We start from the raw sequence: 20,588 nt of genomic DNA, 5'->3' as shown, positions 1-20,588 counted from the left end.
AGAGAATTAGAAACCAGCCGAGAGACCCTTCTGTATCTCTACTTAAGTCAGTTGGAATTCTTTTAAAACGTATTTCTGTAGCACCCTGATATAAAAAGTAACCATACATACATATTTTCAGAATTTATGTCAGAAAGCCAAAAACTCTCGAAACGATCAGACGTTCTAAGAAGGTTTACTGTAGTTTATAAAAGCTTAAAAGATAAGAGATATCTTGGCGAAGATTTTTAGTTCTCTTGCCATAATCTTGCAAACGGACCGGAAAGATAGTCTGTGTCTTCATAGAAAATATAAGCTATATTTCGAAATAGAAATGATACTGTTTGTTTTTATTGTCTCTACATGTTTTCTACCACACGTTCATAATGGATATTCTAGGCCTTCCTATCAAGTGCACTTACACAGCAAAAATAACTCAGGATATTTACTTGACAATATATGCTATGGAAATATTCTGCAAAGTCATATTGTCTTAACCGCAGCATCGTGTTTATTAGCTGTATCTGAATTCCCATACAAGACAAAACTCATTCAATTTGATAAAATATTTGTATCTTTTAAAAGTGAAGATATGAATGATTTAATTGTTTTAGTTAGCAGCATTCATGTTTATCCTAAATTTGACTATTTTACTTTGGATCATGACATAGCTCTTGTAAATCTCAGTTCGCCCCTACCATTGTCACTGCGTGATGACGTCAACTGGATTTTATTGCCGAAATTAATAATAAATACGGAGTCTTTCTTGGAAGAAGACACTAATGTGAGTGTAAATATTTCAAAAAATATAAATTACGATATGCGACAGTCTTTTTGTACTTTGCACGAAACAGAAAAAAGGTTTCAAGTTAACGTTACAAGTTGTAACAGTTGTCCAAGCTGATATGTGCATTAAAACAATGATGAAAATCGTATTATTAATAAATAATTACATATTTTTACAGATATGGAGGAACTCCTATACCGAAAACAAATTAAGAGGATATGGTGTACTATCTGGAAATAATTTAGTGGCAATAGTAACACTTGCTCCCCGTATAGATAAACTGCGTGATAAAAATGAAACAATTATTTTCGATGGATATACAAATCGGATAACCCTACTTTTTCCATATTTGAGTTGGATATTTGAAATCTTAGAAGAAGCTGAGATCAAAGATATCCAAACCGGCATTTCTACGAACTCACTACCATATACCGAGAGGAAGAACGCTGAAATGGGTAAGGTTATGAACAAATAAAAAGATTAGATACGAATACTTTTTAGTTCGCTACCATAAATCAACAGAATTTTAAACATTTATGTGTAGATTTGTGCTCTTCATGAAAGAATCTTAAAAACTCTTGGACTGTCGCTCAATGAATTGTGTAAAGAGATAACTCTTTCGAGATAAGATGTAATCAGCTGTAATTCAGAAACAGTTAGGAAAACTATATCCTAGAATGTGCAAGACACTACAAGAATAAAAGTCAATAAAGTCAATAAATATTGAAGAGAATCAAGGCAAGGCTTCTGGGAAATCGGACAATTATTGTCCAAAACGAGAAGTTATCAGAACTAGGAAATAGCTATTGACACTTTCGGGTTGTCCGGTTATCTTTTTAAAGATAATTTGAATCAAAGGGCAGAAAAGTACCCATCAAATTTTTTCATCAATTTGCTCAAGCAACGACGGATTTTTTACATTTCTCTTCTATTACTGTTTTTACTGAGCACTTTTTCGCATGCGAACGACAAAACTGTCCATACAAGATTTTATTGTGAGACACGATATCGGCTCAACCGAAAACTCGAAACATGTAATGTTCTGCTTAAAAAGAGAGCGAGTATGGTGATAAGTGGAAATAAGCGTTGACAGTTATTTGCGAGCTGTGGAAGTTAGTGATAAAAACCTTTAAGCCAATTCTCATCTGCGGACTTTAAGATAAAGAAGTATATTATGGCTCGGAGATTTGCAAGGGCTCTGGGATTACAATGAACTCGTAACTAAATTATAATTAATAGATTTGATAGATATATAAAACCGTAGCTTTTACAAACGATACATTTTTCTTTCGACTCTTTTTAAAGTCAAAATATTTAAATATTTAAAACTATGTGTAACATACTTAAGTTATGTTATAAAAAGCCAGGTATGCTCTAAAAAAAAAAGCATTTAAAAAAAAACACCATTTTGTACCGAATTCAAGAAAAGTTGTGTGTGGGTTTCTAAAGTTATTAATTACTTTACTTTTACTTTATTTGAAATTAAAATTGTATTTTCAGTACGTCAAAATGAGGTGTCTGGATCGTTTATAAGTGCAGCACATCCCTGTACCGTCACCGGAATTGTGACATTAATATTAGCTTTAAATTTTTTGCATTTTTTAAACCAGCGATCTTTAAATATCTCCTAGTACATATTTCTGTATGCATACAAATGAAAATTTAGTTTATTTTTTATTTGCTATCTACACTTTTTAATTTAAACGCCTGAAAAATCTTTAAAAATGAATCAATCCTTTTGATTAGTATTTTTAAATATTCTTTAATTTATAGAAATGAAACAAAACAATAATTACAATTAAAAGAGATCGGTTTCTTTAAGAGTTTTGAGTATTTTCAAAAAAGTCAAATTATCCACTTTTGCTCGTTTTGAATTTTTGAAATTAATTAGTTTTTTAATATTTTGTCCAAAAAGCCTTAGCCTGATAACACTTTGAATACGTTTGGGCATACCGTCGACAAAATTTACTATGTGCTCGCGAGGTGTCATGCTCCACTCCGTCTGCACGCCCACCCAAAGTCCAGCCAATCCCTTTGATGCAGGCTCTTACCTTACCAATCTTTTTTATGCAGAGCCAATCGATTTTCAATGGATTTAGTTTTAGGCTTTAAGCAGTTTACGGCATTAAATGAAAACTCAGTTAATTGAACCGTACAACATTTCGGCCGTGGCCACCAATAGTACCGTGGACGACGAACCAATTTACTCCAAACTATGGGTGTAGCTGATTTTATCGCTTTTGAGGTTAAAGGCCTTTTAAGAGACAACATAAGATCGCCATATATAAATGCTATAGGGTGGGCGATAAAAATGACACTGATGCGGCAATAGGAAGAAACGTCTTATAATGGACTTTCTAAAGCTCAAGCAAAAAACAGTGGCCGATAATATTCCAAGCCATGCCAAGCATATCAATGAACTTAGCAAACTCAGCTAGTATTTTCCAAAAAGCAATCGACACTTTTTTGTGTGAACAAATCGGCAAAACATGCTTCATCTATATTGACAACGTATTTTTCTTCATATCACAAGACGACCATGGTAAAATCGTCGACTGGATGTTGAAAAGCCTCAATGACGCCAACATGAGAGTGGCTCAAGAGAAGTCTCATTTTTTTAGGACAATCGTAAAGTACCTTATCTTAATTGTGACTAGAGAAGGCACGAAGACTGACCCTAGAAATATAAATGCTATCTAGGAGTAATTCATCCAGGACTAGGTCGAGGCAACAACGCAGTTCGGACTAAAAAGCATTCTTGGGTCTGGCAAGTTATTAAAAGTACTTCGTGATCGATTTTGCGCCGATTCTCCGACTGATTTCCGTCTGCTTCATCAGTATATATGAGCTTTTAGACTCCATAATATTTAACAAAGTACAAGGACACGCCTTTCAAAAACTATGAAACATTCTAGCATCAGAAAAGATAATCGGGTCGGTCTTGGCATTTTAAGAATCTTGTATCAGATATTTTTGATGATAATGAAAGAAAAGAAAAAAAAAAAATCAGTCGGACCCGATTACCGATTGCTATATTAAAAAAATTACTAAATTCGCGGGCGAGGTAGTCATGAATTGAAAAATTTGTTTCAGAGCAAGGTACGATAGGCATGCAAAGAAACAGGAGCCGGCACTGACACCAGTCGCAGGCGAAAAGTTTTTAGTAAAAACCAACAAATGCTGACCCCTCTTTATGTAGTGGATACGTTAGGGATGAACTTGGAGTCAACCTTCCTAATCAACGGGAGGGTGGCCCACATGGACAATCCCAGATAATGTCCATTCTCCCATGCTACTCCCCTAAAGGCAAAATGTGACATTTGAAGGTTTGGTCAAACGGTTGCACCTTAGCCGTTTATCCATAGATCCATACAAACGATACCTTAAACGACGCCCAATTAATATACCTGTATCAGAAAAATACAAAACTCCAAGGAATAATTTTTTTCCACAGTTCCCAAGCTTTCAAACTAGTTTAAAAATATCACCAAAAAATTTCAATTTTCAATTTGAAAGTTTAATATTTTCTAGACCATAAGCTTAAGCTACAAAGTGTTCGGATGAGATATATCGTTGCATTTCTCAGCTTTGCAGAATTGCAAAGTTCAATACAACCAGATGTCCGACAATTAAGTTATGTGAAAAATAGATCCACTAAATAAAAAAATAAAAAATACAAAATACTACATTTAAAATATTATTTTAAAATGTATAAAACCATAAAAATAAATATTTTAAAAGCTTTCAAATATATCAGATAAGTCGGTTTAATTCACAGCGGAAATTTCTAGTTGAGTAGTGTAGTTTCAGCACATAAATTGCGGTCCTTCGATACCATTTTTTTGTTGATTAAGCTTGTGAGAAGGGTATTTGCGCAAAAGTGAAGCGAGTGTGCAGAGGGCTTGTCCCCTAGCGTATATAATATATAATAAATAACATTTATATTATTTTATATTATAAATAATATTTTTAATATATATGTACGCACTGTTTTGAGCAAAATAAATAAAAATAAATGTTTGTACTCAAAGCGTCTGGAAAAATCATAATGATCAAGGGCATATACATAAATGTATATGTATATTTATTTACATCTGTAGGATGTACGAATGCCTACTTGTACTTGAGGATGCACAAGTGCAGTCACGCAACCGTGGGCTTTGAATCGTAAAACTATGCGTGGTTTTGAGGCTCGATACGCTTGAAAATTCAATTAATTGATACTATTAATTATATAATCAATCTCAGCGCTGTTTTATATATGCTGTTACGAGCATATAAATGCTTTCTCGGAAAGGAAATGGATCATTTATATTAAAGAAAAACAGATACAAACTACATCTAACATAAAATCGGGAATAAATTTAAACAATGAACCTGGTGAGTATTAATGAAGAACTCTCGAATGGTGAATTTCATTAAGAAGTGTAACCACTTTTATAAAATGTGCATATTCGAAAAAAGTTTAAGTACGCTCTGAACAAAATACATATATTTTAGATTCGTTTATTTGCTGGATTTTTTCTCGTAACGATATTCGTGATTGGAAAGGCCGTCTGTTCTAGTTCGAATACAATGAATAAGTCCAAACATCCCAATATAAAAACTTTGGGCTATTCTGAATTTAAGGAAACTATCATTCGGCCTGCAGTAAAGAAGACAGAACAATTTGAACTAACTCATCATAATGTAGCTGCTGATCCGACCATGGCACTTAAGCGCGTTATTCAAAAATATGATAAGCCCTTCGATAATAGAACGACAGATCATCATTACAGATCAATTAACGCGCGAAAAAAAAAAAAATCCCCTGCATTTGATAATTCAAATAGTAACAATTTTCATACTTTTGAGGAAATACATGAACATATCGATGAAACATACGACAGCGGTTCCCAGTACCAAGCATCTGAACCATTAGGATCTGAAACTTTACCAAACAAAAATCTGGAAAATATAAAAAACAAAAAAAATCGAAACCGTATAAAAACTAAAATAAAACATCACCATCATCATCATCATCATAACCATATTAAAGAGCTTATAAAAACAGTACCACAACCATATTCGGTTGAAAAAGTTGTGCATGTACCAATTGAAAAAGTGGTAGAAAAAGTTGTGCATGTTCCTAAAATTATAAATGTTACTATAGAGAAAATTGTACACGTTCCAATAGAAAAAATAGTTGAAAAGGTGATTCATATCCCAAAACCATATGTTGTTGAAAAAATAGTTGAAAAAATAGTTCATGTTCCCAAACCATATCCTGTTCTTAGAACTGTTCCATATCCAATTGAAATTAAAGTTCCAATGACAGTTGAAAAAAAAGTACCGTTTCCAATCAAGGTTGAGGTTGAACGAAAAATTCCCATTTATATTCATACAAAAGAGCCATATAAATTTGAGAAATCAAATATTGAACACTATAATCAAGACGACCAGTCGAAATTCACTTTCGAAGGGGATCATCTGGGGATTAAAGAACATGAACAATCTACGCTACCGACAAACATACACCAGCATAGGATATATAAATTAAAAGATATAAACCTCCCTAATAAAGTAGACGACCCTCCATATACTTTTCAACCGGAGCATAATAAACATTTGAAGGAGAGCCCTAGTCAACAATATACATCTGCAAGCGTTAATATTCCGCGAAAATTCTTAAGAAGCAATTTAATGGATAAGAACATTGACGGCCAAGACGACCAGTCGAAATTCAATTTAGAAAGTGATAATCTGAGGACTAAAGAGCACGATCGATCTGCCTTACATGCAAATCACCCTGACAATAAGATATTTAAATTGAAAGAATTCAACTTTCCCAATAAAATAGACTTTCAAAATACTTTTCAGCCGGAGTATACAAATTTCGATTTAACAAAGAGCGCGAATCAACAATATACATCTGCAAGCGATAATATTCCCATAAAATTCTTAAGTGACAATTTTCAGCCAGATACAACAAAATCTGAATTAAACCCTAATGGCATAGGTTTACCATTTATTAATAGCACCCTTCTTTTTTTCAATCCACAAGAATCTACCTATCCCCTTCATGGCATCCCTTTTTCACTACCAGTTAATTTTGTTCACCTGCAACCAACGACGCAGCAAAATCAGCTAGGCTTGGACTCAACAATACCAGAAACAAGCGCAGAGTCATCAAGGACTTAAGATTTTTGCTCCGCAATTCTATTCTACCTAACACAATTCGTAACTGTTTAATGACTAGTAATAGAGACACCGTTAATCGATAAAGAAAAAATAGTAATTTAGTAAAACAACGAAGTTTGTAAGTTAAAGTAACCGTGGGTACAGAACCGATCGGAAATAAAATTGGGTTGTACATCATGTTGGCTTGTTTTTTCATTATCATTTTTGTTGGAAGTTGACGAAACATTTTCGACTGCATAGAGTATATTTTAACTAATTGGCAGATTAAGTCGGACGAGGCACTAACCATACGGTATATTGATGTGTCAGTTCATACATAGAGGAGTGAAATATCCTGCATTTTATAAGCAATGAGTTTAACGGGAAAATCATTCCTTTTAAGGAAAAAGTAAAATACATATATAGCAAATGTAGAGTCAATGATTGCGGAGAAAAAGACGCAGGTCAAGCAAATCGATCGCGAGAAGACCTCTCCGGTGTTGCTGCGTGTGTTCTGCGGCGCAAGATTGGAGTGACATGAACAGGGGAAAAAGGCATCGAAGACAACAAGACAAGCTCGCACAGGCAAAGTTCAGCACTGGCGACCTCCTGAATATTTCCATCACATCGCCTAATCGCCTGCCGCCCCCAGCACGCCGCCAGAGTCTTTATTGATGGGGAATACATGGGAATGGAACCTACAATCGAGTATATATACACGCTTATCATTTCATTTTCACTTTCACTCGACACTCAATGAAATATGGAAATAATTATAAGTTATGAATATCATGAAAAAGTATTACACATATAATAATAAATAAAAATACGATGGAGCCACAACAGAAAACAGAAACCAAACTTTAAAAGCGAAAAAACATACAATCACATGTTTTTGGGGGAACATATTGTGTGTGCAACACGTGCAAAGCGTTGTTAGCCTGGCTCTCTCGTGATGACGCGGAGCACGCCAGAGCCGAAGACCCTGGGATCTAATCCAGAAAGTTCGTTTGCGATATGTTCGGTGTATGAACTGGCACGTCTATATGCTGTGTGGTTAGTGGTAACACCCAGAAGGTATCGTTTCTTTATATTTTAAGGTATATACATATATTCTTGATCTGCATTAATAGCAGTTCGTTTGCGACATGTTTGGTGTATGAACTGGCATGTCTATTCTATATACTGTATGGTTGGTGATACTATTGTGGATATATTTTGTCGATAGTTCACTACCACACAAAGAAAAACAAGGAATGAAAACAATCGATATTTTGCTCATCTTTAGAACATTGTTCAAGCGAATGTGCATGTTGTTGAAATTAAATTAATTGACGGTGTGTAGTGAAATCAAATTCATTAAAAACTTCTGGTCAAGGGATTCTTGATATCAGAATTATAAAACACATTCGTTGCATAATGCTAAAAAGGTATTGAGACTGACTTCAAAACCATTCTTACGTATTTACTGTTGAAAATTAGTTAATAAAAAACTTTAAATCTATTTTTTGGTCTGAAGTTACAAAATAAATGACATCACGGTGCTTTTTATGTAATAAATAATCATTCTGGCCCACATGCGTGCCATTTAAAGTGTACGAAACTATTTTACAAATGTGTATATATGTATGTAACATAGTTGTGCACATATATTATATACATACTAATCTGTCTGTTTATGTGAAAAGTCCCTTCTCGGTTTGTAATCTATTGTTTGTCAATAAGGTACTGATGCAGTTGATCCAAAACAAAATATGTGTAGTGTGTAAAAAATATTTTAACGAAACAAAAACATAATTAAAAATCAATTTTATTTGTTCATTTGTTGAAAGGGTACTCCAAAGACTATAAAATACCAAGATATTGCATCAAGAACAAATTCCATTGCAATTTTCGTCCGCTCGCTTCGTGGTACGCTCTCGCGGGGTACCAGGGCGTGCCAGTGCCAATTCTCTTATGGGCAGGCTATCCTTCGACTCTGACTGTGGCCAGTTGTCGACCTACTCGGGTTCGGTTGCTCAGCTCGTCGGTGTACTACAAAGGCGCAGAAACGACGTAGTTTTCGGTCCGGTAATTTTCTAGCAACAAATACACAGACTCGAGACCCTTCTAGGTCAGAAGATTGGAAAACAACTACATTGCTTGAACATGATTCAGCACATTGATGCTCGACTGGAGTTTCGTTTATAATGGTTGTCGTTGTCAGATTGCCAAATTGTGGGCTGAATTTCACGCAGTATTTATCGTGCCTGCTCAACCCGTATCAGTAAATAATGTTAAATTGAACAAATTTCCTTCAGTAGCTACAGTATACGCGACTGGACTCCATCTTATCCTTCCAAAGCCAACTCTGGGCACGTTAGCCAAGGATCCCGTAATTTTTGCTTATAATTTTTCCACTGTTTCAGTTTTTGTCTCTTTGCTGAGCCGATCGTCTTAAGCCTTATGTGCTTATGATCGCCGTGCTCCGTCTTCTGCCTACTCTTTTAACCCAATTCATTTTTGGTTGGCGCACCTAAAATGTAGAGTACCTGAAGACGGGCATTACAGTCGTCTAAACAAATAGCATGACCAACTGCTCGCATTGCTCCTCGGCAATCGGCGTGAGGGCACACAAAAATATTACTAAAAAAAACCAGGTATTCCTGCCCTATGCTCCGGTTCCAAAATGCCCCAAAATATAACAAAAAGATTTCCCTCCGATAGTCTAACCGATCTTATTAATGGGATGTGCGGCTTGTAGTGAGATAAAAGCTGAAATGCGAAACTATGTATGAAGTAAACTCGGAACGGTTTCCGACAGGTTCAGAACCAATTCGCTGCTCTCAACGATAAATTTCTTTCTGGAATTGTTTTTTGGCTCCAAATTCTTTTATGAATCGATAAATCCCGAACAATAATCTGTTGCAATTCAACGAATTGAAACTTCTGCTTCTCACTTCCACCAATGGAATAATTTTCTACACCAAGTGGCCATCCCTAGCCCAGTAGAGTCAGACAGATTCTAGCCACAATGCCCTATCCTCTATATGCAACAATTTTTCGCATAGAATCTCACAAACTCATCAACTCGCAGCTATGGCCGCGACTCCACATTTATACCCGATACTCAGTCAGTAATGCCCCCCATCGTCAGAGGGCTATAATAATGATTCGATCTGATTCAGATTCGCCAATCTGGTAGATATGGTCATACTCTATGATTCAGCGTTTTTAAATTATCTCATTTCTTCAACATTTTGGATGCCACAGATATTCCTCCTTTGGGGGGGCGGAAAGAGGCGTTGCAAAATATTGAAATACACTTGTAATTGTGTGATATCACAGGAATATGGGTACAAACTTTGGTTGCTCTAGCTCTTATAATCTGCGAGACCTGGGCGCTCATCAGGACCGATAGAAGGACGGACGGGCATGGCTATATTAACTCGTCTATTGATGATGATCGAGAATATATACAATTTATGGGATCGGAAACGCTTCCTTCTGGGTGTTACACAAATCCACTTTCCCCGCTAATCTAATATACCCCTATACTCTTTTTGAGTATCGAGTATAAAAAGTGGAAAGAGATTTGATTTAAACGATGATAATATCTCATAAACCAATAGAAAACGCGGCGCGCCTTTAGAGTTTGCAGGCTATACATAAAATTGTAAATGCAAAGACGACTCGGAAAATTGCGATTTTAGTGTTTTTGTATTAATATTGTAAAAAGTATGTCTTTCCGGTGCTGTCAAACGTATCCTATCTAAACAAATAAATAAATAGCCACCTTTTGTCTATCCGGCGCACTGTTGGAAATACGGCCATTTCAGCTTAATACAAGGTTTAGAATAAATTGTCAAAGTTTAAGGTTACCTTCGTGATTTTCTTCAAACACACAAGTCAGCTCTTATATTAACGCAGATACCCGAGTTTCCAATCTAAACGCCTATTCTGCGTTATTGCGTTTATGCTGATATCGACAGCAGGCTATCATTTTATGCTAGTAGCACACAGTACTTATGCTGTATGTATTTGCTTGGAGTTTTCCGTCCTCATAACAGATAACAAAAAATAAAATAAAAAATAATCAAAATTTTCTTTTTGATATTACAGATGGGCGATGTCGATCCCGAAACACTTTTAGAATGGTTGTCCATGGGACAAGGGGATGAGAGGGATATGCAATTAATTGCACTGGAGCAATTATGCATGCTTCTGTTGATGTCTGACAATGTAGACCGTTGCTTCGAAAGGTATTGTACCCTAGCACATTTATTTAACTTAAATTATCAATTTTAATTTGAATGCCATGATGTTTCAGTTGTCCTCCCCGTACATTTTTGCCGGCGTTGTGCAAAATTTTTCTTGATGAACATGCACCTGAAAATGTACTTGAGGTGACAGCGCGGGCTATTACTTATTACTTGGACGTTTCTGCAGAATGCACCAGAAGAATTGTTTCCATTGATGGAGCAATTAAAGCCATTTGCAGTCATTTAGTGATTGCCGACATATCTTCGAGGACATCACGTGACCTGGCCGAGCAATGCATAAAAGTTCTCGAGCTTATATGCACTAGAGAAGCAGGAGCTGTTTTTGAAGGCGGTGGTCTTAACTGTGTTTTGTCATTCATCCGAGACTGCGGTTCTCTGGTTCATAAGGATACCTTGCATTCTGCTATGTCTGTTGTTTCACGACTCTGCACTAAAGTAGAGCCTAATTCTCCATGCATACAAAATTGCGTACAGAGCTTAAGTACTTTGCTGCAGCACGAAGATCCAATGGTGTCCGATGGGGCGCTGAAATGTTTTGCATCTGTGGCGGATCGTTTTACAAGAAAATGGATAGACCCAGCCCCCCTAGCAGAATATGGTTTAGTCTCAGAGTTGTTAAAGCGTCTTAATAGTGTCGGTGGAAATGTTAACACGCATTCGTCACTGTCGACAGGACCTCAACCGCTGAGCATAACTTCTATAACACCAAACCAAGATTCAATGGACGACGGAAATGGGTCTGAAGAAGCTACTACAATATCTAGTAGTAAAGTAAAAGCATCTGATTCCGGTATATCTCCCCAATCGATATCGACGACTATTTCACTATTATCTACGTTGTGCCGCGGATCACCTTCCATTACGTATGACCTTTTGCGATCTCAATTATCCGACTCGATAGAACGTGCTCTTCAGGGCGATGAAAGATGTGTACTCGATTGCATGCGATTTGCAGATCTTTTACTTCTACTGTTATTCGAAGGGCGTCAAGCCCTAAATCGAGGAAGTAACCATGGCAATCAAGGTCAATTAGCTCCACGACCTAGACGTAATAACTCCAACACTGACCGAACACATCGGCAACTTATAGATTGTATACGATCGAAGGACTCTGAGGCTTTACGGGAAGCTATCGAAACAGGGGGAATCGATGTGAACTGTATGGACGACGTTGGACAAACTCTTTTAAATTGGGCGTCAGCGTTTGGTACCTTAGAAATGGTTGAATTCTTATGTGAAAAAGGAGCAGATGTAAATAAAGGTCAAAGGAGTTCATCGCTACACTACGCTGCATGCTTCGGACGACCAGCTATTGCAAAGATTTTACTGAAATATGGAGCTTATCCAGATTTGCGTGATGAAGATGGAAAAACGCCGCTTGATAAAGCGCGGGAAAGATCGGATGATGGTCACCGGGAAGTTAGTGCTATATTGCAATCACCAGGCGAATGGATGTCTACGGATCACTCGCTTTTGAGCAAAGATGGAAAAAAGTATACATTTTTGGAACCGCGAGGTGATCCTGAAATGGCGCCTATATATTTAAAGCTACTATTGCCTATATTTTGTCGAACATTCTTGGGATCAATGCTGGGCAGTGTTCGACGGGCTAGCTTAGCCCTAATCAAAAAAATTGTACAATACGCGTATCCTTCTGTACTGCAGAGTTTGAGTGAAACCATTAATACCGAGGATACCACCTCAACAATAGCTCAAAATGGTGGAAACTTACTTATTGAGGTAGTTGCCAGTGTCCTAGATAACGAGGTAATTTTTAAACACTTTTAAATATTTCCTATAAGATTATACCCGGTACTCCTGGAGGCACTTTTACGGTAATCGAAAATCGAAATCTGCCTAGTTCGAAGTTTTGTCTGTTTGTCAACCAATATGTATTATCTTTCGATCGGCAAGCAGTAGTTATGATCGGAAGTTATTTATCTTGAGGTAACTAAATCTTTAGTTTTTTATCCCAAGAGTCCTTGTTCTACCTTCGATTTGATTTAAAATTTAAAAACTAGATTTCAATATGATTGTTTGTATCGAGTGCCGGGAATCTAATCTTATGTGCTTATGAACAAAATATAGACCACATTTTTGGTTTATGTTCCAGGATGACGACGATGGTCATTTAATTGTTTTAAACGTTATTGAAGAAATAATGTGCAAGACAAACGATGAGTTTCTCAATCAGTTTGCAAGACTAGGAGTATTTGCAAAAGTTCAAACATTAATGGAGCATGATGTTGAAGACACTTCTCCACACTTTAGCGGTAACTCGGATGACTTAACTTTATTGCGAAGGTCTTCTATAAACGCAGAGTCCCAAAAATCAACTTCAGGTAAAATTTAAAGTTACATTTGATATATATTTTATATGCTCTATGAATTTCCATAAAAAGAAGATTCGATGGAGGACGCAAAAGAAATTTTACAAGGAAAGCCTTACCATTGGAGAGATTGGAGTTTGTGCCGGGGACGTGATTGCTTGTATGTTTGGTCTGATTCGATAGCATTAGAGCTTTCCAACGGCTCCAATGGTTGGTTTCGTTTTATAATTGATGGTAAACTAGCTACAATGTACTCAAGTGGAAGCCCAGAAAACGGAAATGATAGTTCAGGTAACTATTATAACATTATAACAATATAAGTTTAGAATAAGTATTTATATTGATGAAAATATGGTCCAAAATCACATTTTTTTTAGGAAAAAAAAAAAAGTTTGGGGACATACAAATTTTGTTAATTGAAGTTTTTAGAGAATACGCCAATATATTTTCTAAGCTCCCACCATTTTTTCTTAAAAATATAAATCATCAATAATAGCGCTCACTGATGCATTGCATATTATAGTGTCGCTTGCACTATGAAACTGTTAAGTCAAAATAAACTTTATTACTCATGACCACCTATGCATGTCACCTATGATTTCACATGACTTATTCGTGAGTCAGTCGTGAATTCATCTGGCAGATGTCATCGATGATCTACTGGAAAGTCTCCATTTTAAGGGCACCAGTTTTTTGTCTGCCGTGTCACCAAAATCTCAGTCGCCACTATCCATGAGTGCATGTCATGAGTCATGATATACTACTCTATTTCGCGTAGTATCACTATCCTTTTATAAGTTACTATTTAAAGTATTTTAGTTGTCCGATTATCAGTGGGTAAACCTGAAATAAGTTATTTTATATTATTTCAGAATAATATGTAAGCCAGCTTAAATTTGTGTTTTTTTTTTAATTACAGAAAATCGCGGCGAGTTTTTGGAAAAACTTTTGCGTGCCCGTTCGTGCGTTGTACCGGGAACAGTATCGCAACCTATTCTACCCACTACGAGTTCGTTGAGGTTGGTAGTAGGGAACTGGGTTCTACAGTCTAATAAGACAAATCAACTTCAAATCCACAACACCGAAGGTCAGCAAGTAACTATTTTACAAGATGATTTGCTTGGATTTATTTTTGAGAGCAACAGAGGAACGAAGCATACATTTACAGCGGAAACAGTTTTGGGGCCTGATTTCGCTTCCGGATGGTCAACCGCCAAAAAAAAACGTATAAAGTCAAAGACAGACGGTCAAAGATTTCAAATCCGTAATTTATCTCGGGATATCTATAATAAGTACTTTAAATCAGCTCAAACAATACCACGTGGTGCAGTAGGAAAACTCACAGATATAGTAAACAAAATTGAACTATCCTTTGAAGAGCAGAATATCTCACCTGATGGAAATTGGGAAACTATATTATCTACTGCATTAATGGAGCTTTCACAATTGATCCATGAGGATGGCGTAGTGAGTGCTTATGAAATGCATTCATCGGGTCTTGTACAAGCGCTAGTTGCTGTCTTATCAGTTAACCATTGGGAGAGTCACTCTGCAAGATGCAAGCGAAGCAAAATGCAAAAACAACGGGTTTCCGTGTTCAAAAAATGCATATTAGAAGATAACATTGAATCTGTTCCGAGCAAATCAAGAGCTAAAAGTACTGCGAGTATTTTAATACAGAAACTTGTCTCAGTTTTAGAAAGTACTGAAAAACTACCAGTATATTTGTATGATGCACCATGCACTGGGTACAATCTACAAATTCTGCAAAAACGACTTCGCTTCAGATTGGAACGCGCACAATGTGAAAATACATTGTTTGATCGAACGGGTCGAACTCTAAAAATGGAACCCCTAGCAACCATTGGACAACTCTCAAAATATCTACTAAAAATGGTAGCCAAACAATGGTATGATCTAGACAGATCAACATATTTTTACTTGAAAAGACTCCGAGAGAACCAACATGGGGTTTTATTTACACATTCATTTGATTTTGACGAAGAAGGTCTTTTGTATTATATTGGTTCTAACGCAAAAACATGCGATTGGGTAAATCCTGCGCTATATGGACTTGTACAAGTAACAAGCTCAGAGGGAAAAACGTTACCCTATGGAAAAGTGGAGGACATTTTGTCTCGAGATAGCATATCGCTAAATTGCCATACCAAGGATAATAAGAAAGCCTATTTTGCTATAGATCTCGGAGTATTTATTGTACCCACTGCTTATACTTTACGTCACGCTCGAGGATATGGACGTTCGGCGCTACGGAATTGGCTACTTCAAGCTTCGAAAGATGGCGTATGTTGGACAACGCTTAGTACTCATATAGATGATAAAAGCCTTCTTGAACCTGGAAGTACAGCAACTTGGTCAATAAATTGTGCATCAGACTCAGTGGGATATCGTCACATAAGAATTCAGCAGAATGGTCGTAATGCCTCCGGTCAAACTCATTATTTAAGTCTAAGTGGATTTGAAATTTATGGTCGCGTCATAGGAGTTTCCGAAGATATTGGAAAAAGTGTCAAAGAAGCTGAAGCAAAAATAAGGCGAGAGAGGCGACAGGTAAGAGCTCAACTTAAACACATGACTACTGGCGCACGTGTTGTTCGTGGGATAGACTGGCGTTGGGACGATCAGGATGGATGTAGTGAAGGAACCATCACTGGTGAAATACACAATGGTTGGATTGATGTGAAATGGGACCATGGCGTAAGGAATTCTTATCGTATGGGCTCTGAAGGAAAATACGATTTAAAATTGGCTGATTGCGAAAATTATTCTATGTTCGAAGGAATTCAGTCGATTAAAACCATAAATACGGAAACTAAAGTAAAGGATAAAACAAGCACACTTAGTTCGCGAAAATCCAGTTCTACTCCATCCCTTGCTGAAGCAACTGAAAAAAATCAAAATGCAGAAGGTGCTTCAAATCAAACTGTTTCTGCAGACAACCTAACATGGAAGCAAGCCGTGGAAACAATAGCCGAAAATGTGTTTTCTTCAGCAAAGACGCAAATAATCTCTAACCAATTATCTATAAATACGTCATCCAGAGAAACTCGAACAAATAACAAGGAACCCAGCTCTAATAAAATGCCTAAAGACTCTATAAATGGTGGAACACCATTGAGTCGTGAACTGGAGCATATATCAGATCTATCTGCAATAAATAATTCAATTCCGGCAATTAATTCAGCTATACTGTCAGACCTAGCAACTATTTCGGAAAATTTGGGTGAAATATCTAAAGAAAATATATGTAGCGTAATTGCCCCGATAAACACCCAAGCCGAGACAACTTCTGCGAGTCCAAGTTCTTTCCTTCCCAGCACTCTGAACTCAGTTCCACAAGGCGCCGATATTCAAAACCTATCAAATATTGAAGAAAACAATAAAATGAATGCCAATTATTCAGTTAATAAAATGCCTAAAGAACTTCCTGTAAACTTACGAGCTACAAATATTACTGGCGTTGTGCAATATGTTACACAATATTCTAACGATGCTGTCGAAATTATCGATAAAATCGATGACGGCTTAGATATGATGCGAAACAATTCCAATAATATTCTATCAACTGAAACATGTTCTTGTACCAATCCAGGCTTAGATATAAAAGAACATATGATAACTAAGGTATTAATTGCCGAAAATAATCAACAAAGACAAATTCAATTTGTAACCGATAAATTTTCCAAAAAAAATTTTAACAATTGCAATGTAACATTGAAACCGTCTTCAGCAGAACCAAATACGGTAATGTCTATTGACGATGTTAAAAATTCTCAAATTTCACCTGAAATTGTTTCTGTGGCTAGTCAGATGAGTATAAGTGTACCCAACCTAACGACTACTACGGTCTCGGAAGTGCCAACAATATCAGAAGGTGATACTCATACCGGCTTACTAGAAACATTTGCTGCTATCGCACGTCGTCGTACTTCTCAAGGAACACACATGCAAGATAACCAGCTTATGAGAGCGGATGTAAATATCAATCAGCATACTGATCAAAGCGTTGCAACAAGTTCTTTTCTGGGTAACTCAGTAACAAGTTTAGTTAAATTGGCATTGTCAAGTAATTTTCACTCTGGGTTGCTAAGCACAGCTCAAAGTTATCCGAGCTTATCATCTAATAATAGTGAAAGAGTTCCTCCTGCAAACCCATCTAACTGTTCTACTGGACAACAACCTTCATCTTCAATAAATCATACGTTAACGATGAGTCTAACTTCTACATCAAGTGATAGTGAACAAGTTTCTTTGGAAGACTTTTTAGAAAGTTGCAGAGCCCCAGCATTGCTAGGAGACGTGGATGATGAAGAAGATATGGACGAAGACAACGATGAAGAAGAAAATGAAGACGAATATGAAGAAGTTGGAAATACACTTCTTCAAGTAATGGTTTCAAGAAACTTACTTACTTTTATGGACGATGAGGCACTGGAAAATAGATTGGCTGGTGTAAGTAAGCGCAAATCATGGGATGATGAATTTGTTTTGAAAAGACAATTTTCTGCATTGATACCTGCATTCGACCCCCGACCTGGACGGACAAATGTTAATCAAACATCAGATTTAGAAATACCTCCTCTAGGTCTTGATTTACCAAGCCCACAGCAAAGTGGGTATGATTCAATTGAACAGCCAATACTTGGTCTAAAGTTACGCGGCCCCGGAATCGGGAGTATACCCGATGTTGAAATTGAACTGAATAATTCTAACTGGACAATTTTCCGGGCCGTACAGGAACTATTGCAGCACAGTCAATTAAACAAGGTTGATAAGTTTCGAAAAGTATGGGAACCAACATACACAATAATATATCGAGAGATATTACCCGAAGGCCAGGAAAATACTTATTTGGAATCCGACGAAATACTTCAAACGCCAGATATGTCATCCAAGAGCGGTGCTTCAACTTTGTCTCCAAACTCGCCAATGCATATAGGGTTTAATAAAGCAGAGAACAATTTGTGCTCTGTTGATGATGTTCTCGAGTTGCTGATACGAATCAACTCTCTTAATCAAAGTGAACTTGATTTCGAGAGCAAGGAACGGAGTGTTCCCTTATTACCAGACGAACTATTCGTAAGCAAAAAAATTACAAATAAATTACAACAGCAAATTCAGGACCCACTTGTTCTTTCATGCAACGCATTGCCTAATTGGTGTGAGAATTTGAATCAATCTTGCCCATTCTTGTTTCCATTTGAAACAAGACAGTTGTATTTAAACTGCACTTCGTTCGGAGCATCTCGAAGTATCGTATGTCTGCAATCTCAACGAGATCTCACCGCAGAAAGGCAAAGGATACCGATAATGAGTCCACGTCGAGATGATCACGAGTTTCGCATTGGTCGTCTCAAACATGAACGTGTTAAAGTACCACGTAACGAAAATTTGCTGAAATGGGCTATGCAAGTTATGAAAACGCACTGCAATCGAAAGTCTGTATTAGAGGTGGAATTTTTGGATGAAGAGGGAACTGGCTTAGGACCAACACTGGAGTTTTATGCCTTAGTGGCAGCAGAAATTCAACGATCCGACTTATGTATGTGGCTATGTGACGATGAATTAGGAGAGGAAAACACCCAGGATATATCCGAAATTCTTGAAGGCAATTCTAAACCAATTGGATATTACGTAAATCGAAGGGAACACGGATTATTTCCAGCTCCCCTCCCACAGAATTCTGAAAAATGTGAAAGTGTTTTAAAATATTTTTGGTTTTTCGGAGTTTTTATTGCAAAAGTTTTGCAGGATATGCGTCTAGTAGATATACCTTTGTCGACATCTTTTCTGCAATTGCTTTGTCATAAAAAAATGTCTTTACGCAGCTTACAAAAAATAATATCTGAGAGAAGACCTGGAGAAATATCTTTGATATCTGGAGATCTATTAGAAACGTGTACTGACTTGTTACGTACTGACTATAATAAATCTAATTTATTTGGTGGAATACTACATTTGGAAAATTTAAAAGAAGTAGATCCAACACGATATCAATTTCTACTCGAACTGCAAGACTTGTTGTTGCGCAAGCAATCAATTGATTTTGACTGCAGTATAAGCTTGGAAAGAAAACAAGAACTAATAAATGACCTTAAGCTATGCACCAAAAATGGATTAGAAGTCTCTCTGGAAGACCTAGCACTTACATTCACGTATTTACCAAGTTCTTCAATATATGGATATACACAAGCCGAGCTGTTACCAAATGGATCATCAATAAATGTCACCATTAACAATCTGGAGGCATATTGCGAACTGCTTCTTAACTTTATTTTACAGGATGGAATTGCTAAGCAGATGAAAGCTTTCAGTGATGGATTTAATGAAGTTTTTCCCCTAAAAAAACTGACCGCGTTCTCCGCGGCTGAGGCTCGTTTAATGATTTGTGGTGAACAATATCCACATTGGAATCGAGAAGATATTATTTCATATACTGAACCAAAACTTGGCTACTCCAAAGATAGGTAAAGCAAAAAAATATTGTTAATCAAATACGGAATAGTAATCTCTTTTTTTTTAGCCCTGGGTTCCTTCGTTTTGTAAACGTTCTATTAGGCATGTCAGGAAATGAACGGAAAGCTTTTCTACAGTTCACAACTGGTTGCAGTAGTTTACCCCCAGGAGGACTTTCAAATCTACATCCTCGACTTACAGTTGTTCGAAAAGTGGATGCAGGTGTTGGAAGCTATCCCTCTGTAAATACTTGTGTTCATTATTTAAAGCTTCCAGACTACCCAACCGAAAAAATAATGAAGGAGCGGCTGTTAACAGCAACAAAAGAAAAGGGGTTTCATTTAAACTAAACATTAAAGCTTTCTATATGCAAACAGTGTAATCCATAGTGTAATGCTATAATTTTGCATACTCTATAAAAATGTATTTTAAATTAATTATGAATAATTTAATTAAATCAAATTTAATACAGTTAGAGCTCATTATTAAATCATTATTAAATACTGCGATGTCCTTCAGCCCCTATGTTGGTGAACCAACAAACGCCCAACACTGTCCGTAATGGATTTATTTATAGTATTTATTTTTCTAAAG

At 36.6% G+C, this 20,588-nt stretch overlaps 3 protein-coding genes across 4 annotated transcripts; all 3 read left to right on the top strand.

Annotated features, from left to right (window-relative positions):
- The first annotated feature begins 571 nt into the window (after positions 1 to 571).
- Positions 572 to 2,481, top strand: LOC6589246. Its single transcript, XM_002014347.2, has 3 exons — positions 572 to 763; positions 945 to 1,221; positions 2,267 to 2,481. The coding sequence occupies exons 1-3, from the start codon at positions 572 to 574 to the stop codon at positions 2,395 to 2,397; spliced, it is 600 nt and encodes a 199-aa protein (XP_002014383.2). The 3' UTR covers positions 2,398 to 2,481.
- Positions 2,482 to 5,473: 2,992 nt separating this feature from the next.
- On the top strand, positions 5,474 to 6,896 carry LOC113565656. Its single transcript, XM_026988312.1, has 2 exons — positions 5,474 to 6,412; positions 6,852 to 6,896. Exons 1-2 carry the CDS (start codon positions 5,474 to 5,476, stop codon positions 6,894 to 6,896), a joined length of 984 nt encoding a protein of 327 aa, XP_026844113.1.
- Positions 6,897 to 8,302: 1,406 nt separating this feature from the next.
- On the top strand, positions 8,303 to 20,376 carry LOC6589249 (E3 ubiquitin-protein ligase Ufd4). 2 transcript variants are annotated; one of them, XM_002014350.2, is made up of 7 exons: positions 8,303 to 8,355; positions 11,027 to 11,166; positions 11,235 to 12,954; positions 13,301 to 13,529; positions 13,590 to 13,808; positions 14,437 to 20,005; positions 20,062 to 20,376. In XM_002014350.2, exons 2-7 carry the CDS (start codon positions 11,027 to 11,029, stop codon positions 20,342 to 20,344), a joined length of 8,160 nt encoding a protein of 2,719 aa, XP_002014386.1. In that variant the 5' UTR covers positions 8,303 to 8,355; the 3' UTR covers positions 20,345 to 20,376. The 2 variants fall into 2 exon arrangements, with proteins under 2 accessions (XP_002014386.1, XP_026844209.1); XM_026988408.1 differs by lacking the exon at positions 8,303 to 8,355 and adding an exon at positions 10,921 to 10,937.
- Positions 20,377 to 20,588: the final 212 nt, after the last annotated feature.

Source organism: Drosophila persimilis, unplaced genomic scaffold (genome assembly GCF_003286085.1).
Source record: "Drosophila persimilis strain 14011-0111.01,24,50 unplaced genomic scaffold, DperRS2 tig00000191-arrow-pilon, whole genome shotgun sequence".
Lineage (NCBI taxonomy): Eukaryota > Metazoa > Arthropoda > Insecta > Diptera > Drosophilidae > Drosophila > Drosophila persimilis.
The sequence above is the reverse complement of the archived record's forward strand: the minus strand, read 5'-3'. Positions and strand labels throughout refer to the sequence as shown.